At 42.7% G+C, this 26,370-nt stretch overlaps 1 protein-coding gene across 1 annotated transcript; it reads right to left on the bottom strand.

Annotated features, from left to right (window-relative positions):
• Positions 1-10,590: 10,590 nt before the first annotated feature.
• Positions 10,591-25,963, bottom strand: LOC311436915 (serine/arginine-rich splicing factor 5-like). The gene is made up of 8 exons (XM_084519483.1): positions 25,806-25,963; positions 24,316-24,454; positions 20,729-20,799; positions 20,058-20,144; positions 17,698-17,770; positions 13,873-13,946; positions 13,053-13,163; positions 10,591-12,117 (listed from the first exon to the last, which is right to left on the bottom strand). The coding sequence occupies exons 2-8, from the start codon at positions 24,439-24,441 to the stop codon at positions 11,820-11,822; spliced, it is 840 nt and encodes a 279-aa protein (XP_084375609.1). The 5' UTR covers positions 24,442-24,454; positions 25,806-25,963; the 3' UTR covers positions 10,591-11,819.
• Positions 25,964-26,370: the final 407 nt, after the last annotated feature.

Genomic DNA, 26,370 nt, shown 5'->3' on the forward strand with positions numbered 1-26,370 from the left:
ATATGTGTGGAATTATTTTAGACATAAACTTCAGTCTGAATTCCCAAGTGCTGATAGATTTGTACATGGATAACACCAGGTTCAGGCTTAATTTCAAGCCCAAACTCACTGACCATTCACACCACCTCTTCCATTCAGTCTTGCTCGTCAAAGAGCAGAGAGGAGCCTGTTCCGTATAGAAGCTATGTCCTTACAAACAGCACAAGTGCTCCTGGCTCAAACGTCTTGGCTTTGTGAACTCAAACATGTTTACTGAGGACAGCATGGATGTAGAGTGATGCAAGTGCAAAACTCCCCAAAAGCATTCCTGTGTCCCTAGGGCACTGAAACAAGAGCCGGGTTTTCTCATTGACCTCTTTTGTGTCAGGTGCACAGATTTAGCAACAATACGTTAAAAAGAGCACCCAGAAAATCTTTGGCAGAGGTAGGACTGGAACCTGTTTCCTCTCATCGTGTCTCCCACGCTGGGGGAGAGCTTGCTTCCAGGTGCCTGGCTTTGTTCTGGTCCTGGTAACACAAGACAATTTTCTGGTCTGTTCTTTGTATATCCCAAAGGGTTTTTAATTTGCATTTTTGACCACAACCAAACTTAGATATTTTCATTGAACTGTTCACACGGAAACCATTTTATTGAGCTGCTTTGGTTTTGGTGTGCTAAAAACACCAGCTGGTGGAGCAGTTTAGTGCATGACAGAGAGACGTCACTTACCTCTAAGTTGCGTCTTACTGTAGGAGATCCTACCATGATGCTCTGGACAAGCATCAACTACCTGTCATGTAGCCCTGACATCCTAAGGTACCACCACTCTTCTGGGAAGACAGGCTCAGAGTCAGAGGCAGCTGACCACAGTTTCTTGTCCAGAACCACTGCTGATGAGACTCAGATTAAATCTACTGGCAAATCTAACAAGATTGAATGCAGAAGCACACAGCCCCGAATAAATAGAAGTTAAGGGAATAACCTGTTTTTCTTGGATTTGGTCCAGTATTCACTAAAGGGATTCCGTGAGTATCAGTAGGATTGAAATCAGACCATAAATTTCTTATTAGTTCTCTTCTGCTTTATTAAAAAAAAAAAAAAAAAAAAAAAAAAAAAAAAAAAAGTGCAAACCCTAATAAATAAATAAATAAATAAATCTATTTTAAGAGTTGTTTCCCCTTTTTCTTTTTCTTACGTATTTATTCTCCTTTCTGCTCCATCCCGTCACGAGGAAGGGTACAGTGCACCTCTGACAGCACCATGATCTGAGAGTTGCCCATAATCTGAGCAGTATGTTCCTGAACAGGAGACTGAATCCTGCTCCGAGCTGCTGCAGCAGGGCACAGGAGTGCTGGGGGAACGTCCAGCTTGCAGCTCACCATTTACCAAGGGCCCTGTCAAGGCAGAACTGCATACTGCAAAGACATCCTTCTTATCTTATTATCGCCTCCCCAAACTATCAATTAAAAAAAAAAAAAGTCACGTTTCTGTACCTGTGGATGTCATCTGCCTTCTGCATGCACTTTTTTCATGCAGGGCTGTGACACACACTTCATACAAGTCATCTAGGGAGGGGTACTGTAGGCACTGAGGCACTTAAAAATGCCAGCAAAGTGCCTAATTGGATTTCAGGAGGGCATTGGCCCTGACTGCTGATTTCAGTGCAGCTTAGACATGTAAGCCCCTGTCTCTGTCTCTAGGTGCCAAACACCTTTGAAATCTGGCTCCCTCAGTTCCCTTTTTGGCTATGGCAATTAGCTCTCAGGGTATTATGAGGATGGAAGAATACCCTGACTATGAGTTCTCAGGAAATATAGAAATGGGGATAACTAAGTAACATTTAAATCAATTAGACAGTTCATTAACACTTCTGCTAACAGCCAACTTAGATTCCTGTGCATGTGCATTCTTTCCCACTGTTAGCATCTCCAGTCACACACGGATTATTTACAACCCTTCTCCAACAAAAGCCTGGTTATTCTTATTTAAAATAGACCATAAAGATACATTTATTAACATTAAGGACGTTAACGCTCCCTTTTTGTCCCCATGCTTAAAAAAATAAAAGGATTCAAACCTTAAGTGGGAAGTGAATTACACAGAGTGGCTGCAGATGGGAGCCATTAAATGCCTGGCTGCCTTTTTTTTTTTTTTTTTTTTTTTTTTTTTTTTTTTTTTTTAATTGAAACAATAAAGCAATTTTCTGTACAAATAGCTCTGGCAAAGTGTGGCTTTGGTTCTGTCGAAGTTCACAACCACACATCCCTAAAGATCAAATACAGCAGCAGAGCCTTGGACCTTCCTGCTCGCTGAGGAGGCCCTTGGTCCTCACCCAGGAGAGCTGCTCGCCCATCAGGCGGGGCACTGACCAAATGTGTGCGGGCTGGAGGGCGAAGCAAAGCACCGCAGCTCTTCTTTGGTTCCCACACAGCTGCAGAAATTTCAGGATGAATTCCCAGGTAGCAACTCCCAGCCCAGTAACGACAAGTACAGAGTCCAGAGGAAGGCAAATCCATATTCCTTATTTTGAACAAGAAGAGGGGAAAACCCAGACATGGTTGGTTTTCCTGTAATCTTGATTGCCCGTAGGTTTTGGTCCAAACTACTAAACTGCACAGCCTGTCTGTAAATTGAGCGTTTAAAAGAAAGGCGTGTCTGTTTTTTTAACTTTTTGATGTGTGAGTAATAGGGGTGCCATCTAGAGGCCAAAGTGACTTTCCAGCACATTCCCTTGGACAGGAATGGCTCTGTCAATAACCTACTCCTCTCACTACCTCCTTATAAACGACTTATCATTTCTAAATAAAATTGTTACAGTACGAAGCATCCTCCACACACATCTCTCATTCAAGAGTTTCAAATCCTGCCTTAATCAATCCAGTTTAAGAAGGGGCTATATACGTTATCCACGTATCTACCCACTGCAGGGATGAGATGTTGAGAGCAGCAACAGGCTCTGGTTATACAGGTCTGGACACCGTCCTTCCCATCCTGACCTTGAGCTGAACACTGCAAGTCACACTGAGCCGAACTGCCAGCGGTGGGATCCAGTCTGGAGCTTGCCTTGGTGGTTCCAGCCCCGTGCAGAACAACCACATCTCGTCTCATGCTCCTCTGCATTGCTGCCTAATGTCCTCTCTTGCCTGGCTTAGGAATGGCCTCTCCCTGTAGGATATTCCCTACAGTGGGTGTAGGAATCATCTAATGTTAATGCAAGCGTTAAAAGGAGCCCCGTACAGGGCAGGCATGGCCACCTCTTGCTCCTCACAGTGCTCCATGCTAATTAGCGCTAAACCCTGCCTGCCTCCCACCTACCCAGAGCGGCCGAGCAGGTTGCAGTGGAGCAGGAAAGGGAGGGTTGCACAGCGCTGCTCAGGCCTCACAGCCAGAGGAACCCCAATCCAATGCCCTCGCGAAGCACTCCAGATTTGCTTGCAGATTCCCTGCACCCACTGTGTTGCAAAATCCCCTGTTGATGTGACTAAGAGTCATGCTGGCAGCCTCGGCTTCGGTTTCTACCTCTCACAGTCCTGAAATGGAGACAGGGAAGTGTCAGATGCTTTCTGTTCTCCTTGCCCAAGACTCTCTGACCACGGGTGTTTTTGCATCCACAGCGCTCAAGGGACCTTTCAGGCAGTGCTATCTCGTGAGTAGCTAAATAAAAACAGACCCAAACGTCGCCGGCTCTGCTTACATCAAGGAAAGGAGAAGCAGCTCTCCTACTACAGCAAGCGCTAGCAAAGTTCTGCAAGAGGCAGCTAAAAATAGGGCTGCCCCCTACAACACTTCCGTCCTGCCTTTCACACACTTGCAGCTTTCACGTCCCATCGGCCCCACAATTTCCTTGTCGCTGGCTTGCCCCACGCCCAGTGTCCCCGGGCAGCCCTTCCTGCCGGCAGAGAGCCCCGGTGGCTTTGAAGTGCGGGCAGCTCCCTTGCACTGGAGTGAGCGGCCACTTCCCCTGCTTTCTTCACTGTTTTGGTCTGCATCAGTTGCAAGTGAGAAGTGGGACAACCCCCCCGGTGAAGGTCTCGCCCTAAGAAGATGCTGAAAGTCCCTGAGGTGCCGAAGATAAGAAAAGTTTTCCATAGCGGAGTATTTTCAAGGGTATTTTTCTCGGTAAATGAAACGATGGAAAGCGTTTGTGTGAATACCTCTGGGATAACATTCCCAACCATTCCCTTCCGATTTTGGTGTTTGTTCCTGGAGAACCAGGAGCTGAAAATGGCGTGAATGTGCTTCTTGGAGTCAAAAGGAAAGCAAGAACACCCGTGGTGTAAAGGAGGGGTTGTGAAGGGGACCTCCTCTGCCTGGTCAGAGGTGCGGGGCTGAGATGCCCCTGGTGCCAGGGTGCTGGCTGTCAGCAGGCCAGTGACACCGCATGGATGTTGGATGAGGGCACATGGAAGGTGGAGGTGTGTTAGCAGCGTGCCGTAGGAGGAGCACGAGCAGTGCCAGTTCTGCCAGGGCAGTCTGTGAGGAGTGACATGGGACAGAGCTCGCGGGGACAGGCATCGCTACTGAGGCAAGGAGAAAGCCATGACGTGCATTAACCCCAATGAAACTGTTGAAAATGGTCTGTGCTGTTTGCCCAAGATTTTCCAGATCCTGGGAAAGTAATGCCCATGGGAAGTTGGGCTGATTGGGAGCTCGTGAGCATTACTGTCTTCTGCACTTGTCAGTCCAGCAGGTACCAGAAAGGGTAAGGCAGCATGTGCTGGACTCACAGCAAAGACAAATGGATAAGACAAATCCAAGAGCAGGGCTTTGCCACCTTTTGGGCCACAGGAGGACTGAACAACTTACCACCGTGTTGCCAAACAGCAGGAGCAGGGGCCCAGGCAGTCTGGGAGCTGATCCACACCTCCAGGAACTTGGAGTCTGCCTGTTCTGGCCTCAAGCGGAGGGATCTCATCTTGAAGGGGAGTCACTTCACAGCCCCTGTTTGTGCTTGGGGGAGTGGATGGCGGGGTAGGGTGTGTGGATTGAGAAAGCCAGCTGAGTTCCCTTGCTGTAAAAGGACTGATGAGGAAAGAGAACCGTGCCTCTTCACCAGGGGTGGGTGTGCTGCCTCAGGCTGCCCCCCCGGAGCCCCGACATGGTTAGGGGACCCTGCAGTTTGAGGCTGCCACAGTGAGCTGGCTTGCAAAGGGCTCAACAGGGGAAGGCATTTCTGGGGAGAGAGCCCCTGGCCAGGCTGCTGGGAGAGGGCTACTTCCCCATCGGATGGTAAAACACAGCAGAAAAGCCATCAGCTCAGAAGGCACACCCAGACCGCTAGAAATTCTGTCCGGACCAAGCCAGAAAATATTTCCTGAAGCCTCTTTGTCACCAGGCTGCTTTAGAAGAGTGGCACCATTGAAAGTGTAGCTAAGACCAGCTGGAAACAGGGCTGTGGCAGGAGAAGGGTGCCAGCCCCGCTGCTGGGTAGCTCCTGTGGGTACACGTGTGTGTGCGTGTGGGGAGGCGGGGGGGCTGGTTCCTCAGCAGCTTTATTTTTCTCAGTCTAGTTCAGAAAAGAAGCATTTGTAAGCTCTCACTACTTCTAAGCCTCGCCAACCACTCTCAAGAACAGCCTGTGAAGGTTTCCTGGGTGGTTGCCTTGTGGTTTCTACCGTTGCAGTTTAGTATCTGGGTCTTAATTCGGCCTCCCCCCTCGCCCCGCTGCCCTGCTGGTGGCCACAAAGGCGGGCTGCGTGTGCCCTTTGTCAGGCCGTGCCCCGCGTCCCTCAGGAGCTGCAGCAGGGTCAGGAACAGGCCTGCAGCCCTCAGGCCTTCCTCGCAGTGCTCCTCAGGGCAGAGGCAGCCCCAGGGCAGGCAGCAGGATGGGAAGGGACAGGCAGGTGGGCCGACAGCAGATCCTTCGAGGGAGCTGCGCATGCCCCGGCTCCTTCGGCTGGTTTTTGAGGCCCCCGCTCCCCCTCCTCGTCCTTCCGCTCCCCCGGCAGGTGAGCATGCCGGAAACCACACGAGCGGAGGAAGGCAGAGTTTCCAGTTCTCTAGTCAGGGGTGTTGTTGTGTATTTTTGGTACATAAATACATATTTTTTTTTCCACAAAGGTTTGGGTCACCAGGGCTATTTTAAGATGGGTTTTTCAAGTTTCCTCTAAAAAGGGTATTTCATTGAGGCAGTGTTACAGCACCATCTGGTGGGGTCCCAGCTAGCCTCCCGCGGCAGAGGGGCCGTGAGGCTTTCTGCAAATGGCTGGCACAAAGGGGCCTGTGGGAGCAGAGGGGCTCTCGGTCTGTCTTCATGGTGCGCCAGCCCTGGGTGAGAGAGCTGAACAGTCTTTGCAAGCATCGCCTACTGCTGTGCTGAGAAATGTCTGAGGCAACTCAGGCTGTAACACCTGTCTCGAACTTGCAGAGTAGGCTGGAGAATCATCCAGAATGATAGAAGGATTTACAGTACTCGGCATCATCCTGCATATTTTACAGAGGGAGATGCTGCAGTTTGGAGGCTAGTGAATGTTGTGGCAAGAGACCTGGGGATGGGGTGCAGGCACTTCAGCTGTATCCCCATGCTGGTCCTGTAACCAGGGAGAGCTTTCCACACACATCCACCTTCCCTGGGCCTGTCACATTCTGCATGATGCTAGAATATCCAACAAGTCAAGGACAGGGGATGGCTGCAGTGTGGTCTGGAAGCTCCCAAAGAACACATTTGGCTCCAGCAAGCCCTGCCTCCTCCAGCCCATGAACTCCATGCTACGGCAGTTGCTTGCTTCACATGATATATCTGATAAAGTATGCTGAAGTTTCCTTCTATAGCACAGCATTGCAGCTGACACTCTGGTGTGCTGTCTAATTGCTGATACACTGGACAAACCCCACTGTTATGTAAAGTGCACAGTCATAGTGTAGCCGTGCATGGGGCAACTTTAGACCCAAGTCCACCTCAGAACTGGCTGCTACGTAACACCACTTGTCCACTGTGAGTATAAGCAAAAGCCACTCATCACACAGTTTTTCCACACACAGCTATTACTGTTGTTCACGTTATGTAGACAAATGGGAGAGTGTGCAGTGCAGGTTTTTGAGATATTAACTGAACTAAGTAAATTTAGAGATTTGGGGTCTCAGAAGTTATATACTGACTATCACTCATTCTTACTGAACAATACAGCATAGTGTGATTCTTCTGGCATTCAAGGATAAGAGATATGAGTTACTGGAATAAAAGAAGTTCAGGGAAGGTCATATAACGAGCAGATGTGGATTTTAGACCACATAAATGCCAGGACTGGAAAAGGGAGCAATTCCTGGCCTGGACTGAAGCATCTACTCCAAGCATGTTGATCTGGATCTTTCCAGCTCAACCTGTTACTGCTGAACACCCGCACAGAACATGGGTTTTCTAGGGTGGGAAAGCAAGGAATGAGGAGAGGAGACCCTGGTTATGGGAAGCAGCCACTGTAACACAAAACAGTATCGTTCAGTTCCTGTGAAACTCTTTGTCTTTTATTTTAAGCCCTTCATTCATCTTGAAGAGCGGGTTTTACCTTACACTCCCACCTCTCCCTTGTCACTCCCTCATAGTCTAGGCCCAGCAAATCAATAGTAGCGATTGTCCTTTGAACATCTTGAGACTACCCAGGCCTACAGGGTTGCCACTACCTAGTATTTCACTACAGCACATAATGCGGCCTTGTTTCTTACACAGGCCCCCAGCCTGTTACGCCTTACACTTTCCTTTTGGTGCCTGGAATGGCTGCTTTACGTGGAGTCAGTGTACATGTACCTGCTGCATCCCATGCAGCCGATCAGCACAGAGCACCCTGCTTGCATGCCCCCCGGCCCCAGGGCTCTGCTAGGTGTAACTGCTCGCTCATCAGCGGCATTGTCCAGGCAAATCAGCCCCAGGGTGAATGGCTAACAACTCTCTTGCAGGTCTGTAGGGAGGGGGTGGAGGGGTAACTGATGGCAGGGCTGGTAAAAGAGGAAACACCCCCAGGTACTCTACGCACAGCATTTAGCCTTCCGGCCAACAATTGCTACATAGGGGGAATGGAGGAAACATTGGAAATCACACATTTCCAAAAACCTTGTGAGAAAACCAAAGCCATTTAGGAGCTGTGCAATGTTCAGGCTGCTACAGCTCCTATAGGGCACAAGGGTTGCATTTTCCAAGGCATTTTTTGTTTTGTTTTTTCCTGCAAGAGCATTCAGCTCTCCAGATTCCCAGACAGGGCCTGATGGAACACACCATCAGAGCCATCCTGCTTCCAGGGTGCCTGTGTGACTCTTAAAATACATTTTTCTCTTCTGTGAGGAAACAAAACCCTCTGAGCCTGTTTCCTGACTCCACAAGCAGTGGGAGCAAGTACAGCCACTAGATGGCAGGAGTCAGAGATGAATCTATTCAATGAAGAATCCTGGCCTTCATTTCAGGCACTCTCCTATCTGTTCCTGAACTCCCTCACTTTTCAACTACAGGTGAACACCCTTAACCACTTGCTTTGCTTTTCTCACCTGTCAAGCAGTGATGTGACGTGGCCAATTATATCAAAGTTTATTTATCTTCACAACTACTTGGATATTCTTGGTTGAAGAGCCATGCATTAAATTGACAAAAATGTAACTAATAATAAAGAAATGCAATACACATCATAAGAAAAAAATCTCTTATTTTTGGGGATAGTAGGATACTTGTGCTTGTGAGGGAAACAGAAGGATCACAGGGGAGTTACACCCCAGGACACAATTCCACTTCCTCCCTCCATGTGTCAGATTCAGAAAGAACTGGTAAAAGCAATACTTCAGGAGACCTGAAGTATCCACTCTGTGGTGGAATCGTTACAAAAATTAAAAAAAACTGCTCTTCAAGACCCAGGCTAGCAGGATAAAGGCAGGAGTAATGACAGGTTTACTTGTTCTCATGTAAAGTGTCAGATGTTAGAACATACTGCCTGTAAAAGCTGTGACTTCAGAACATTAAAGGAGTTTATTTATGGTTATTTTAAAGCTGGGCTTTCGTTCCTGTGCCCTGTAGTGTTGGAACTAAGGCACCTGGTACAGGTAAATAATTACTATAAATATAATAAATACTATACTGTGTTCTCTAATGAGTCTGCCAAGTTTATTTCTTCTAATCAAGATGCCTACCTGAATCAGACACTACTAACAGAAACACAGGTAGTGTTTCTTTAGACCTTGTGCTCTTCTGCAGAATACCAAATACTTTTAAGCAAAGCAAACAAGTACACAGGTTCCCAAATCTGTTTATCTTAAGATCACATGCATAGGGAAACTTCTACATTTGAACTACTATCTTCAGTAACAAAGGTCTTGTTTCCTTCTAAGGTGTATCTAATACAGCCTTTGACACTGAAGCTGCCACCTCTTAAAACCCAAAGTCCCTCTGTCCTGTTTTACTTCACTGCTTCTTTCTACTCTAGTCCCTCATCTTTCCTCTCAGGACTTTTCTACACTAGTTGGCCTCAGGCTATCTTATTCAGGCTAGAGAACTTTTTTTTTTTTTTTAAACAAAACAAAACAAAACCAAACCAACAAAACAAAACAAAAAAAAACGTTTTCCACCAATTCAGATGCCCTAAAACTAAATTTTCTAGATTGGGTTTGCTTCTCCAAGCTGAGGTCACATATGACCAATTTACAATGGCACAATGAGTCATCCTTCATCAAAATTATTAAGTGTACAAAATTGTAGCTCATTTTACATGTCAAGTAATGTCTAAACTTTAAACACAACTAAAAAATGTAGCTTGCATTTCCGCAACTACCTACCTTTCTTTACTCACCTGTTTTTGCCACATCTGAGTAAAACAAGAGAAAATTATGCAAGAGGAATGACACTGTACAATAAAGAATCAAAAGTGAATAGTAACATTCACAAGCTCTGTATTTATGCTATTTGCAAGGTAAGCATGTTGTAGTCAGGAGCACTCAAGGTCTCCAAGTACTGCACTTGCGAATCTCAAAGATTCTCAAAAGAAGTGGACATTTTGGAAGGTTTTTGGTAACATCACAAATTTACCAAAGCAAGCAACACTGACACTTAAAAAATTGAGCAAATCCCAGCTTTCCCAATGTAGTCACGTCTAGCAAGATTCCTTTGCGAAGTGATTTCTATTTGTTCCTTCCATTTTGCTGAAGTAAAAATTCAGGTAACATCAAGCCAAGTATGTAAACGTGATTAGCAGAAACTTCCTCTAGTAATGGTGCCTGTCTTGGCGCTTTACATTAACGGAAGGAGTGTAGGCAATAAAAGATTTCCTGGAACCGTATTTCAAATGTTCCAAGTGGTTTTACTTACACGAAAATTCCTGTATGGACAACAGCCTGTATGGCTGTTGGTTCTTCTGTCAAACTGGGGACAAGAAGGTCAATAACACAAATAGTTCTGCAAGGACAGCAGAGAGACTATTATTTGTGATCAGGTCTCTGAAACACCAATGGCCATGACAGGAGAATCCTATCCAGTCGTCCTTTTGGACAGGATCTGATTACTTACATCACAACTGGTTTCTAGTTTACATTTTGCTTGCTTTCACAAGGGTACACCTTCCAGTAAGTTTCCTTGCGATCGTATTTGCAAGACTGTACAAAGTGAACAATACCACGTAACATTAGTACACAACACTGCAAGGTAAGCCAGAAAAAGGTTTTATTTTTATTAGGATTGGTACATTTAAACACATGTAAGACTGAGTTTAATTTACATGTATTTTTCCAAAAATGTTTCCCTTCTTTAACAATCCAGAAGTTAAAAAAATCTTATTCCAAATTATAAGAACAAACAGTATTTGCAGTGGAAATTTCTATTAATCAAAACAACTGTGCATCCAGGAGATTTAAAGAAATTATCCTCTTTACTCTTTAACATGATTAACTTTTTGTTACAACTGACTACACTTTTCCTGGGAATTTTTGCTGCTGTCCTTTACTAAAATAACCTTCCTTTCCATCAAGACTATTTCTAGTCATACACACAATATTCAGTATCATACATCTGGGTATGAAAGCTATGCCACTTTTATAAACATTAAAAACATGGACATGCATATTGACATTTCTGTGCAGTTTTATGGAGTCACCTGTCAAATAAAGGCCTCTACATACAATAACACATACTAGTGAATTACTGGAAAATTAGTATAATGGATTCCCAATAATCCTGACATCTGAATGGTATGACTCATTTTAACAGGAAAATCCAGCATTCCTTACTGGTTAACATTGTATTCTTTCACTAACCAAATAAACAATATTCAACTGGCCAACATGTATTCCTGAAAGTCTGTTGCAAATTAAGCTTATTATCAAGGTCATTTAAAGCTGGAACTTAAACAGCCTGTTAAGCCAAGCAATGGGGGAAAAAAGTGAACTCTAAACTAAATTCAGCTGGTCCATTCATACTCACACAGAAAAGTAGCCACAGAACTTTAAGGAATAAAATCTATACTTCTCGTTCTCGGACTTAATACCAAGGACAAAAGATAACGTAGTATTTTGGAAGTCAAAGGCCTTGAAGGTGGAGGGGAATTTGGGGGCAGGAGAGGGAGAAAGCAGCGTATTGTCTCATCCCATTACCTCAGCATTATGTGTACATATTATATCTATGATAGAAATGTTTACTAATAGCAGGAAAAAAAATAACAAAAAAAGACTTCCCACTCCAGACTTCACTGAAAGGAGAAAGCTGACAGCCCCTCCTCACAGAGATGGCCTATTTGATGACAGGCACTTTGGCAATGTAAAAGGAGGTTACCCTTTCATCATGTTAACTCATCCCCTCCCAGTTCTCATGTGTATTTCATCTCAAGTCTTCAAGAAACTTGAATCAAATTAAACGTATTAATACATCTCTAAGAGCAGGTTAACTACGGCTATGAGCAGAGCTCGACCTAGAACGAGATTTTCTTTTAGAAGAAGAGGGAGATGGGGAAGAAGCTAGCAAGCTGGAGCGGTGGCTCTTCTGGGAATAGCTCTTTTTAGGTGTACGGCTGCGAGAGCGAGACCGGGATCGGGACCGGGATCGCGAGCGAGACCTGGACCTAGACCTGGATCTGGACCTTGATCTTGACCTAGACCTGGACCGGCTGTATGATCTGGAAGATCCTGTAGACTTGGATTTGCTGCGAGATCTGGAGTAACTCCTTGATCGAGATCTGCTTCTAAAGAAACACAATTAAAAGCTGTAGTCCCGTTTCCTACTTTATGTAACCGCTTTGTGTACACAGCGCTTCCAGCTGACCATCTGAATGCACTAAACACAGCATTCAGTTATTTCAGAGAGCTGCTCTGTTAGTTCTATCAAATAATATCTTAGGCCAAGGATACCAGGAACTGCTAGCCTTAGCATTCTCTGCTAGATTGACAAAATAAGACCGACCTAAGAAAAGGAGAAGGCCTTTCCCCTTTTCTGCCTCCTCCTTCTCCTCTCTCCCAATCTCTCAGAGCAAACAATTTTTAGCCATTTATCAAGAAAAGCACAAAAATGAAAATTCATACCTGTAGTCTTCAGTCTCTCTAGAAACGCCCATGCAAATTAGTTAGGGTTTTTTCAAGATGCTAAAAATGTCTCTGGCACATACCACCACTACATTTCAAGGCTCAAGAGTTTAACACAATCTCTAGTTATACAACCCTTTTTCATGGAAAGAAATAGATTTATTTTTAAGAGACTTAATGAGAGAGCTGCAGCTAACCTGCTTTTATGACTAAGTGGCAGAACTGCTTTGGGAATAACACAAGGAAGCTAATCTTTTCTTTTATTCTCGTGAAAATGTTGGCTTTCACAATAATCTGAGAGGCATTTCACAGGTCCCAATAAAATAAAAGGAATTTAATATCAAAATATCATAGCTTATAATCCTTTTAAATATAAATTATGTTTTATTTTAAAGATTTCTCCTTACTCTCATCCTAACGCATTCTATTCAGTCTATTTTTAGCAAGTCAGATCTTACCTAACCTGTTTATACTGCTAGAAAGTGCTTCTTTGCTGTGATATTTAGCTTGGGACCAAAGAATTAGATAATGCAGTTTTGGCATTAATACTACCCAAGTCCAAACCCTCAGCAGAATTTTATCAAGTCAGCTGACGTACCTATGCCTTCTGTGGTCTTCAATCAGTTTAATTCTGCGTCCATTCAGCTCAGTGCCATCCAATTTTTCCAGCGCACTCTTCATATCACTGTAAGATGCAAATTCTACAACCCTATACACCAGAAAAGACAAAAAAAAAAAATCAGAGAAACTGAGAAAGCAAGGAGAACAAGTTCAAACCTCTTAAAATCTGTTGATTCACAGCTTGATGTTTTATCATCTCAAAGCTAATTTTTAACTTGATGACAGGAAAATATGACCCTAACAGGCCTAGCCATACATAAACCTTTCATATCTTCTTAAACATTACTGAAACTCTCATCTGCAATGAGGTGATAGAAATCCAGGAAGCTACACAAACCTGCACCAACTGGGGAAATGTTAACAGTGAATAAATAATCCCCTCTTTGGTTTTTCATCTCTTTTCCTTCGTTACGTTCATTTCCGGTGACTTTGCCTGCTGAACCAGTGCAAGGTAGCCTACAGACAGGTGATATTTTGGCCTCAGAAATCAGAATTAGATGATAAATGGCTATACATAAATAACTCTTAAGTTTAAAACTGTAAAAAAAAACAAACAACCGTTGACTTTTCTCCCTTCTTCTGTTTTGAAATTGTTTTCATTGTGGAGGACAGATGAGTTCAATACCCCTTCTGAACTCCTACCTACTGATAGGTTTATTTATTATTTTTAATTGGAGAAATTTCAACCAAGCTAAGCCAGACCATATAGCTATGTTTCATTTATTTTTGTATTACAGGAATAATAATCCTTAATGGTTTTCATTATCACACAGATTTATACACAAACATGAACTTACCCTTCATTCCTGTTGTTTCTGTGTGCATCCACATAGGTGACCTCCCCTGCCTTTCTCATGACATCTTTCAAGTCCTGCAGTAAAAGTTAACATTTTAGCCTTAAACAGAAGACAAAAAAGTCAGCTAGCAGTAGGCAACATCCCCCTAGAACTCTCTCCACTAAAACTGCATAATGCTTTTTTTCCCCCCCTCTATATATACCCACAATTTAGAAAAATCAGTTTCTTAATCTCAGTCTACGTAATAGCAGCTATGTATAGAAAGAACCCCTCACTTACGAAGACACTGAATAAAATACTGCTCTGCAAATGATCCTGTCACAAAATAGCTGTTATGGAAGCAGTACAGAACTTAAAATACCAACATATGCATTGATATCAGAACTACACCAGATGAAAAGCAACATAGTATTAAATGCAAATTTTAATACTATGAGGATTAACGTCCCAGGTAACTGACAATCCGGTACACTTAGACAAATTCATGCTATACGTTCTCCTCCCCAGCTTCACAACAAAATTAAAGGCAAATATGTTTAATTAGCATATAATAAATAATCTTATAAGAGCATTTTTTCTTAGATTTCAACTGATTATTCTGTCACACTACAGTGTCATGTCAATAGACATCCTTGCATTTAACTTAATAGAGGCTAAACACACACGCACTATGAAATTACTTGCTCCACAGTAGCATAAAGTACAAAAAAAACAATGTGAAAGGTCACTAAACAACAGAATATTTGCATAAGTTAAACCACTACTTTTTACCAAACTGTAGCTGGTATTTTAGTCCCAGACTACTTACCGCAGCACGCCACAAGTGGCAGATGATATAAGAAGGTACCTTAAGCAAAGAGTTGCTTGTCCAATACCTAGCTGGCCAAGAGGAACTCTCTTACATGAGAAAGGCAGTGATGGCTCATAGCAATGTGCTTCACCGAGGTACCAGAGGCCCTGAAAGCACTGGACATAGTCTCCAGAAGTGGCTAAAGAACCCGAGGATGATCTGCGCTAGCCAATCGAGATCAAACCCAGACAAACCAAGATCTAGATTGCCAAAAAACAGGAGTGTCACAGGAACCAAAAGGAAAATTCAGAACAGGCCAAGCCCTAGAATTTCAGACTCTAGAAACCCCCACATCTTTGGTTCTTTCTCTTCCACACAAGAAAAATGAGGGTTAACCAAATCAAGGTTGTTAGAAGAGGTTCAAAATGCACTTGGTTAGAAATGTGCTTAAGGAAGAAAAGACTACAAAACAAAAAGCCAAAAAAAATCAGAACATTTGCCACAGGATATAAGAAGGCTTAGTTTTATCTAATTTCTTAATTAGAATTCAGTAGTTTAATTTTAAAAACCGGCACATGCAGACTAGTAGATTATTCCCTTTGTTTCAAATGTGCAAAGAAATGTAATTGTAATAGCAAGTGAAAAATGGGCCCTGCACCACCATTAAAAGTAACATTTCAACCTCAGTATGTTTAGCCCAATTTAGAAGTTAAGAACAAAATTTTGGCCCTGCTTAAGTCAATGAAAACCTAACCAGACCAGGACCAGTAAATTAAGAGAAAGTTAAAAATATTAAACTACATCATTTTCTAATTAAAAAAATGTTACTCTTTAAAACTGAGGCCCCCTTGCCAGACAGTACACTGACTCCTAAAGGTTATCATGGAATATAATTCATAATAGTACTGTCAACATAATTAAGATGCCAACATTATTATTCAAGAGACTAAGTGTGCAAGATAAGTAGAATTTGGGAAATGTTTTAAAGTTATCTAGTTTGGTTTTCTGTTTGTTAAACCCAAGTCAAATTTTATTCTAACTTTACTGCTCCAGTTCACCTTAAACAGCACAAGAATACTCTGTTGTCCTTGGCATCAAAAGGCAACAAAGTGTAGGACAACTGTAAATAGGAAAAGCGCGTATTAAAAATTAGATCTTCAAGTAACACAGAGCCAGTTTTCCCAACTGTTTGGAAATTCACAGACACTGAAGAACTAGTAAGTGGCTGGAGAGCTCTGAACATGCAGAAATGCTTTTACTAAAATCAAGAGAATTCTGACAAAATTGTCTACTACTTAGGTATGTACCTAATTACCTAATAGATAATTAGGTAATTATCTATTAATGATATCGTCAATGGGTCAAAGAAGCTAATCTGAAAAGAAATATTATAATTTTACTCATTTATCTTTTTAATATCTCAACACAGTAACTCTTAAAGGAGACAGATGTTCTCAAAGCATGGGGATCTGCACACACCAAAGATGAAAAGATGCACACAAGTTTTCAAGCAAGGTTCCATATCAGTTGTGGCTGCTAGAAGCTTGAAGATTACAAAGGAGTAATAATGCCACTATCGTTAGTGTATTAGCTATTTGAATCACTTGTGCAAGTAGCATAGTTAAAAGAAGTTAAAACAGTATCAATATCAAAGCAGGTCAGCTTCAAAACTAAATGAGGCTTGCATATGGATTTTAGCTTCAAGTGATTGTCTCTTTAGGCAGGTATCAAGAAGTAAAGTCTCTTACAGTAACTTATTATACATATAAAAGAGTCATTAAAACATGTAATTAGAATCCTAAAGATTTATAGCCATTAAATCCATATTGGGTGGGCTTCAGTCTAAATCAGTAAGACGTGTAAAGCCATTATAAATATTCACAAGTAAAAGAAAGTTTCAGAAATGTCCCCCCCCCCCAAGTTATGAATTTAACACTGAAGAGCATTATAAGATTCATTCTTTTTAACACTATTCTAGCTTACTTCTCTAGTGCCTACTGTCATTTCCAAATACCTTTTTTTTATTATTTATTTTTTAAATGATCTCTTCTAATACATAACTGCACAGCATACCCAGAAGTGATTTAGATGAAATCCACTAACTCATTATATCTCATTATATCGACTCAGAATTTGTTTTTCCAATTTTTTGGTAATTAGCACAATCATACAACTAGAAACTTTTTAAACCCATCACACAGAAGATGAACAATCCTAGTTCTGCTATTTATCTGCACCCAAGCTCTTATGAGACACATCAGTGGAGCTCCAGCCAAGCAAAACAGCCTCAAGTGGACTTTGCTGCAAGACCAAGTCTTTGAATATTCAAAAAAAAAAAAAAAAAGTTCTATACAGACTGTATACTACATAGAACAAGTGAAGAAACTGATTATGTGTTTATTCTGTTTAAAAGCCAGCTAGAAAATTTGGAAAACATTAGTACGAGGCAGGAAAAAAAGATAGAAAAGTGGTAAGAAATCTACAGAAGATGGTTTATTTCATCATTAGAAGATGAAAGGGTTCTTGTTTAGTATCTACAGTAAGCACACTTTACACAGAAGCTTTCTTAAGACTTCCTTTATTAACGATGCCTTACGACTTCTCAATCATGCATCACATCACAAAAGTACTTTGTAAAGCATAAGAAAAGACCATAAATTTCAATCAAACCAAGTGCATGATTATCGTACTACAAAAAGATGACATGGTTTGAATAGATGTCATTCTTCAGTAATTCAGAAACAATCTAGAGCTGTTTCAAGTTTTATCAGTCGGTAAACGCAAGTAAGCAAGAATCAGTTCCCAACTACAAAATCTATTTACAGAACTATTTGCACAGCTGTGAAACCAAAGACTTCTTTAACTGTTTGAACGCTAATTGTTTGCAATCGCTGACTTCTTTGCCTATTTTTTATTTGCATTAAATATTTATGATGGCTTTAATACAAAATTAGGTTGAGAGCAGTTTACCAACAGGGCAGAAAAATAAAGTGTTAAAAAAAAAAAAAAGAAAAAAAGAAAAGATGGTAACTCACCTGCCAGCTGATACGGGACGAAAGGTTTTCAACTATGATCCTGTGTTCAGTACGAACAGGAGGTCCATACCGGCTAGAAGAGTTCAGAGGGGAAAAAAAGTCTCCAGTGTAAGGAATTTAGAACATAAGAAATTTAATGTTTTCTGTAGTTTGCTGCAAGATTTGAGTCAAGTACTTTCCTTATTTCTGGACTGCAGATTTGATTCTCCCTAGTAAAAAACATACCTAAGAGTCCGCTACAAGAGAACAACTGTAATAAGGGGAATAAAGAGGATTTTGATGATGAACATTATGTCAATGCAGTCAATACAGCTGCCATTTTTCTAGATAATACTGAAACAAGTGCCTAATAGAATAAAAAAAAACTTTAAAAATAATTAGTTTAACTTCAGCATTTAACAGGCTTGGCTCACACACAGGGGTTTGGAGGTTATTCATCTAAAACGCAATATTTTATTTTTATTTTTTAGTTGGTAAGATAAATTCAGCTTCAACTCAGCAATTTGAGGCACAATTTAAAGGCACCTTAATTCATGCTTCTAAATGCCCAATCACTTGTCAATATTTATGCATGACCTATATTCAATATTCTTGTGCGTAGAAATATTACTGGTTTAGTAAAAAGAGATCTCGATAACTGTTACCTTGAAATAACCGTGGCAGTTCACAGTTCCTGAATGAAAGTGGATTTTTTCTCCCCTTAACCAAAGGTTAAAACCATCTCGAAAATGAAAATGTGGCTTAAAAATATTCATACAGAAAAGAACAGTAAGACATCCTGAAAAAACACTGCCCTTGCAGGCTATTTCTGATCCTAATGCTAGCCATTTGAATCCAAAGGGATCTGAGAACTATGGAAAAACATACGCCAGCCTTTTGATAAGTAATGCAGGATTCTAACAATGGCACTACTTTGTATTACTACAAAAAGACTCAAGAATTAAGAACACTGACCTCAGAGTAAATTATTCTCATCTTCTCCTCCCACAAAAACATAACCCTAAATTGTGCGTATTGATTTGTACACTGAAGCATAGGCAATTTCATTTCAGTGCATACCTCCAAGTGTCCCAATTTTTTTCAGAACATCCAGATCTTCAGAGCATTTAAACAGAGGTCCCAGAGTCCCAAAACTGGCAGGCTGAGTCTCATTTTTCCATTATTGCAAACCGAAGTCTCTTCCTGTCTGGCATCGGCAGTCTGACGTCATGAACATGACTACAACGTCAGACGCCCACGACCTCCAATCACACTTCCTACTTTAAAAGTCCACTTTTAGCCTGGACCTCGGATCAATTATACCGCATCAAGGTTACTGCCGCTAAAGAAAAAATAATCTAATTAGCATACTTGCATATGCAAATTAGATGTTCCAGACACTGGTTCGTAACTGGCTGCAATTCTGTCTTTAAAAGAAATGCAGAGGTTTACGTCAGTTAAATCTTCCTCTTTCTTCCGACTGCTACTCTGTGTAGGCCACAGTTATAAATGTTTTTACAGAGTGAATTATTTCAAGCATAAATAGGTAGACATAAAGTACAGAGATGTAAATGTGCTTATCTGGTGGAATATATGCAAAGCTGCAAAACTTCACAAAATTCACTGCAACGTGGTACAAGATTCACCACCGGCTCAATTCACTGGAAGTAAACACGGCCACAAATACTGCAGGTCCACTACAGGTATTCCACGTGAGCTATCTCCTGCTTTTCAGATTTTGTTGTTGAACAGAGGCTCTCCTTCAGAAGGCTCCTGTCCGGTCAGCAAAGCTGGTATTTAAATGCTTCTGCACGTGCTAGTACCTCGTCCCCTAACCCTGCTTCTGAAATACAGTTCCTTTTTTGCACTGTGATGAAGTAAGCATTTTGATAACCATACAGCTGGAAATGTGAAAGCTTGGTTAGATAGTAAATACCTTGGAGAACTATTATTCCACAACACTTCTACTTAGCTTGTAAGCTCAGTTTAATGACAGAAACCTCAGCAGAGAAGCTCTGGCATTCTCCTTGGTTTAGCGTTAAGAACAGCCAACCCGACTGCAGCGTTACTCCTTCACATCATTTACACAACAGTAGGAAGCGAGACCAATGCAGTGCCTACAACAAGGAGGGGAAGCATTTCAAAAGGTGTTTGTGAATCTCTGCGAGCCAGTTAAACTGCTTTAAAGACCACAGTTTCCTCAGCCAAAAGAGGTAAATAACAGTAATGGACCTCCAAGGTTTGAGAACGTAAAACCTCTGCCATGAAGCTCCGCAAGGAAAACAGAGCTGGATCCCTAGCTCCAAGCACGGGAAGAAAGCAACAGTATAGTACAGTTCTTCAGTTACTCTGCTTGAGGGAACAGAGTCCAGACCACCTACCTAGATCCACTCGTCGACTGGTAATAACTGAACCGTTGCGGGAATCTGCCCCTTCCTCTTCGGGCTCGAGCATGCTCAATTGTAACCCTTATGCAACAAAACAAGCGAACAAAAAAAGTAAGTATTTGAGAGTGACTGAAATCTTTCGCAACTGGAACCACATGTGCACAAACAAGAAGCATCTTGCCCTTACAAGCAGTATTTTATAATACAGTCACTGGCATTTCTTAAAGAGGCAGAACAATGGTGTTCTCCTGCCTCATTCATCTCCCTCAAGACTTTCATGAAAATTGTCATGGGTCTGTAATTGGTTTAGCAAATTTAATTAAAACAGAGCCCAAAATTAATCACAGAGTGAAAAAGATACCAAAAGGAGTAACAACAACCTAATAACCTAAAACCAATTTCCACAATGCAAATGAAAATGACCGTAACATGCAATCACTACTGACCATCTCGTTGCAAACTGAAGGGCAATACCCCAAATGATGAGAGGTTATCATCAACTTGTTTTCTGAAGTCAACATATTCAAATAAATCTCTTCAGATAAAGTTACAGAAGGTGTAACATGTCACGGAGCCAGAACAAACAGGCGTCAGCACAAGCTAACGTGCCACATCTAGATGCAAAACACTCTTGCTGACCTTAAGGGAAAATGTATCAAGCTTACCTTTCATCACACAACTCTTTACCATTTAGTTCATAAATTGCATCATCAGCATCCCTGTGGTCTTCAAATTCCTACAAAAAAAAAAAAAAAAAAGGAATATAGAATTATTTTCCCTCACAGGATATTCAAATGCTAGAAAACATACTTTCTTTACAAATTTTCAATTTCTGCAGCAAGTAGCAGCCAGAACTATGAACAAAGAGTGGACTCCTGGCACATTAATGACTGAAAAGCTTGGACCATTCCTTCTACCTGCACCCTGCACACTCCTTTTGCCTCCTTCAGCTATTTCAGTAGAACTATTTGTGGGAGCTACGTAAAATAAATTAAATGACTTGGATTATTACAGAAATATCTAAAATACCTTTTGGGGGAGGGGTGGGAGGATCATTGCAAGGTATACAGTTTAAAACACAGCCCTACATGCAGGGAAATTCTATGTAACAGCTCAATCTATCGAACTGCAATCAAAAGCAGGGGAGTAGCACACTTCCAAAACCCTCCTAAGAATTCAATTTTTACTGAATTGGCAAAGAAACAGCAAGACAGAAAAAAAAAAACTTCTGATTTTTTTTTCTAAGCTAAATTCAGCTCACTACTCTGGAAAAAAAGGTGCCTGTGTAAGACGAGCAAGGAAGATAAGCCCCTCTTTAGCACTGGCAACCTGTGGGTCCGGATCAGCTGTGATGTGCAATTCCATACACTGTTGCAATGGAATCTGCTGCTTCACTTTTGGCAGCAATGCTGCTTTAGTCAGCTTGAGTCGATCCTGCCCACTATCCAGCCCACTGGTTCTTGGCAAAGCTGTTTGTACAGCTCTGCAGGAAACTAGGTCAAGAAACCTATCCAGATGAAAAACAGCACACTTGCTGCAGGAGGTGGGGTGAAAAAGACAGTGTTATTTTTCAAATAGATCAGCTTCCCAGGTAGGCTTATCACGTGGCTGAACAAGTGTGGTAACACCAAGTGAAGGTAAGGGGAGAAAAGGAAGAAAGCAAGCAGTGAGAACAGGCAGTTGGATAGGGAATGCTTACACCAACAGCATTCTGTAGAAAACAAAAACGTGGAAATGTAGCTTGAGAGCAATGAACAAAAAGAGCTTCAAGTGGAAGAAAGTGTTTTTATAACTGTAAGCAGCTTTTCAGAAGCAAAACTGGCTAATGCTTTCCGCCCCATCCCGCACTGAAATCTGCTTCACTACCAAACATCACACAACCCTGCACAATGACACAGGAATTATCTGGGGAAAACCTATTTAGATCCATCATTAACTACACGAAGGTGTGTAGTTAACACCTACAACTCCCACTGATTCCAGCTGGTTTCTAAGACACTGAACGGCTGCCAGTCTATCTAGCTTCACATACTAGCTCTCAAGTTTGAAAAGATTCTGTATTGAAATCTACAGAATTTAAGTCAAAATCATTAGTTTCAAAGATCAAGCAATGATTCGGATCAAGCAGACTAAAACACGCTTTTTTCTTTTACAACAATGTTAAACCAGAATCACTTGGGTTTTTAAAAGGTTTTATACAGATTTCAAATAACTGAAAACAAAGGGGAACTGACAGCCAGCCACAAGTAGAATACCTCAAGGGCTATCCGATGTTTTTACAAATGACCTGGATGGCAGGATTGGATGCACCCTCACCAATTTTGTGGATGACACTAAAGTAGGAGGAGAAATAGATACAGTAGAAGAAAAAACACACAGAGAGGGCTTGATAGGCTGAATGATTACTTCAACAAAAATTGCAAGTTTTAACACAGATAAATGTAAAGTCCTGCATGTGAGACAGAATAATCCCAAGAAGCAGTACAGGCTGGGGTCTGAGCGGCTGGAGGGTAGCTCTGCTGAAAAGGACATGGGAATCCTCACAGAGAGTATGCCAGGCGTAGGTCAGCAGTATGGCTTTGCAGCAATGAAAGCAAACCGTGTCCTGGGCTGCTCCTGCAGGGATACACCCAGCAGGCCAAGAGACATTGATTATTCCACCCTGCTTGGCATTTGCTAGGCCACACCTGGAACACTCTGTCTGCTTTTGGTCTCTCCAGGCTCAAGACATGCATTGAAAACCTGGAGCAGGACCAGCAGGGGGTCACCAAAGCTGATCAGAAGGTTGGAGAACTTAATAAATGATTAAAGGTTGTCAGAGTTGTGTTTGTTCAGCCTGCTGAAGAGAGGGCTCAAAGGGGATCTAGTCAGGGTCCTCCAAAACCTAAAATGCAGTTACAGAGATGATGGAAGTATGTTCCTCATGTGGATGCACAGTGACAGGAGAAAAGACAAAGGGCACAAGCTACCTAGGCAACATTTCATTCAGAAAGAAAAAAAAATAATGGGAGCGATTAAACATTTTTGACAGAGTTATGGGACAATTATTGAAGTTTATTTGTAAATTTTGAAAGGAAAATGCCACTACCTAGGAACTGGAGGAGGAAGGAAGAAAGGAAGGTTGGCTGACTCACATACAGGAGCTCAACAGAAGCTTTCCTGAATGAGTCAACAGCCCTGCCCAAGAAGAGAAGAGAAACGCTCAGGGAAAAGCAATTGAGAAGTAGCACCAACTGGAAAGGATGGACTAAATAAACTGCTCAACTGCACACCAGCCATTTACCTCCAGACTTCAGGAGGGAGGTATTTACCTACTGGCGGCAGCCAACAAGAAGTAGCTCGCGCTGCGATCAGGAACTGGCACATGTAGGAGTTCAGAAGTAATATTCATATGAAACTTAAGCAGGCAAAGCATTTTTTTTTTCCTTCTTTTCCCCATAGCTTCACACAAGCAACTGATCATGGCAGAACAAATGGCATGTAAGCCCACTGCTGTGTGAGGGCAGTATAAACCTTTCCGGTTGGAATTTGGTGCTGCAGAATGGCCCGTTCTTGGCAGATAACAGCAAAGAAATAGGCTGATCCTCAGGCAGCCTGGGAAGCCGCAAAGATTTGGGTCACAGTTTAGGAACAGAGAGGTCAAAAAGCAGTGGTAGGAAACTAAGATCCAATGAACTGTGCTTTGTTTATTAGCCTGAGAAAAACATATACTTTATGAACATAGGATGATGGTGAATATGCCTAACTCTAGCTGCACGACAGTTTAAGCTGTGCTGCTTAAATCCAACAGTAAACACCTATTACACCTGTTATCTTAGCCAACTACTTTGCCTTTATGTCTGGATATTATTTAGAAATACGACCAAGCAGACTAGGAGTGAGAGAGAAACTATAAAAATGTTTCTCTAGGTCAAGATTTGGTTGAATATTATAGTGTGTTAACAGGCTATTTATTCTGTCTGCAGAAAGAAGGGTTAAAATCTAAATGCCAGGGAAGACAACGATCAGATTCAGGATGCATTTAACATAGTTAGAACATTAACAAGATTTTGAGCAAGACCTTGCAGAAAACAAGGAAAAAGCTTAATGAGTGAAAGAAAACTAATCACATCATCTGTAAAGCAATCTGAAATGTATGTTAATATTTTCCATTTCCCATTGGAACTATTATCATCTCCAGCATTTGCTCTTTCTTGACTTCAGACTACCATGACTAGTAATGCCAAGCAAGACAAAATAAGGTACTACTTACCACAAATCCAAATCCATTTTTTAGATGTATTTCTCGTATGCGTCCGTACCCTTTGAAGAATTTTTCCACATCCCGTTCCCGAGCACGTGAGCTTAAGTGTCCAACAAAGACACGGCAGCCACTCATCTTAAGTTTGATGCTAAGAAAGAAAACATCATTGCTTATCAAATTAACTAATTTAAAAGAGGTCGATTAAGATCACTCTTACATCTTAGAAAACTTGCTTAATTGGAATTTGTTTTTATTGTCCTAGAGGTATACGTGTTAAAAACCTGACTCTTGTCTATAGTGAGAAATTCCTGCCTTACTGACTTTTAGCTGAACCTACACAGAACTCCCAGCTTTGTTCTTTTCAGTTATGTAATTTAAAGCCTCTTGCTCTCTGAAATAATGGCTTTGTTAGCTGCTACACTAGCAAGGTTTTTGTGCCACAGAGCACAAAAAGAAACCCCACTCTATAAGCTCTAAGATGAATTTATAAAGCTAACAGTAGTTAAAAAATGTTAATTGTTATAGTAATAACATAAAACAATCTCAGACGCCTGCTTTCACCTGAAGGGACTACGCCAATAACAGTCATATTAGAATCCAAGAGACAAACTATATTAATCAAATTACTAATCATAAAATTATGTTTTTTAATGAAAAAATGGTTATGAAAAAACAGTTTGTTGTCATGAGATTTCAATAAGAGCAAAAACAAAGGCTATTCTGGATATTCAGATTTTTAAAACTATTGATTGATCCAGGAGACATAATTTGGGATATTTTACAGAAGCCCCATTGTTTACCTTGACCATGTCACTCTTTCCGTGGACAAGCACCCCAGATTCATAACCCCAGAGGTGACAACATACTTCCTTTTTATTTTAATAGTGACTTATTGATCTGAGTATTTAGTTAAAAAAAAAAAGATTATTTGTGTGCTATTTAGTTACAAGTTGACGTAATTTATGAAATCTTATGTTCTCGTGACTAAAAAATGTTAATTGTTTGGCTCCCTCGGTGAGCTCGCTGCCATACAAAACACAAAGAATCCGAGCCCTGGGGAGCAGCAATCCAACATGGCCCTGTGTGAGGGCTCCCGGCTGCGGAGCACACCGAGCGCTCTTCCTCCAGGCCCTGGAGAGGCGCTGGGGATGCGGCACTTCGGATCAGCGCGATTCCCCGAGGTGACAGCTACCGCTGCCAGAAGGCCGCAGCCCCCCCCGCAGGCCCCTTTGTGGCCACCCCCTCCCCGGGGCTCCCCCCGCCGCGGGCCCGGCCTTACATAACCGCAGCGCGGCGGGGCCCGGCCGCGGCCCCCCCGCTGGGCGCAGCCCGGCCCTGCCCGAGCAGGGCCCCGGCGGCCCCCGCACAAAGCGGGCTCAGGCGGGGCCAGGCCGCGGGGCTCCTGCCGGGCCGGGCCGGCCCCTCACGGCCCCGCCGCGCCGGGAGCCGCCCTCGGCCGCCGCCCCCGTTCCCTCCAGCCGCCCCCCGGTGCCGCTCACCGTGTCTGGGGCGCTGCGCGCTGCGGGAAGGCGGCTCCGGGCTGCGGGCTGCGGGCTGTGGGCGGCGATGGCTGCCTCGCTGCCGGAGAGACCCACAGCGCCGCGCGGCCCCGGCCGATGCTGCGCAACCGCCAACGCCCGACTCCAACTCCCAGCGTGCCGCGCGGCCGGCCCGCCGCCGCGCCCCGGCTCTCCGCGCCGCATGGGGGGCAGCGGGGCACGCTGGGAGTTGTAGGCGCGGCGGCGCGGTCAGGCCGCCCGGCAGGGACGTGGCAAAGGCCGGGCAGGGGGCTCTGCCTCAGCCTGCCCGGCGGTGTTGGGCAATCCTTAAAGTGCTGCCCTCTGTTAGTATTCTGCAGGATGGGGATAACTGCAAATTCAGCCACCACAATACACAAAATAACCCCTGGAGCCCACCTCAGGCAGGGTCACCCAGAGCAGGGTGCCCAGGGGACCCACGTCCAAGGGACTCCAGAACCTGTGCCAATGTTTGGCTGCCCTTAAAGCAAACTCTTCTCTCGTATTTGCATGAAATTTCATGTGTTTTTATTTTCTCCTTCATCCC

Source organism: Aythya ferina, assembly GCF_964211825.1.
Source record: "Aythya ferina genome assembly, chromosome: 5".
NCBI classification, from domain to species: Eukaryota; Metazoa; Chordata; class Aves; order Anseriformes; family Anatidae; genus Aythya; species Aythya ferina.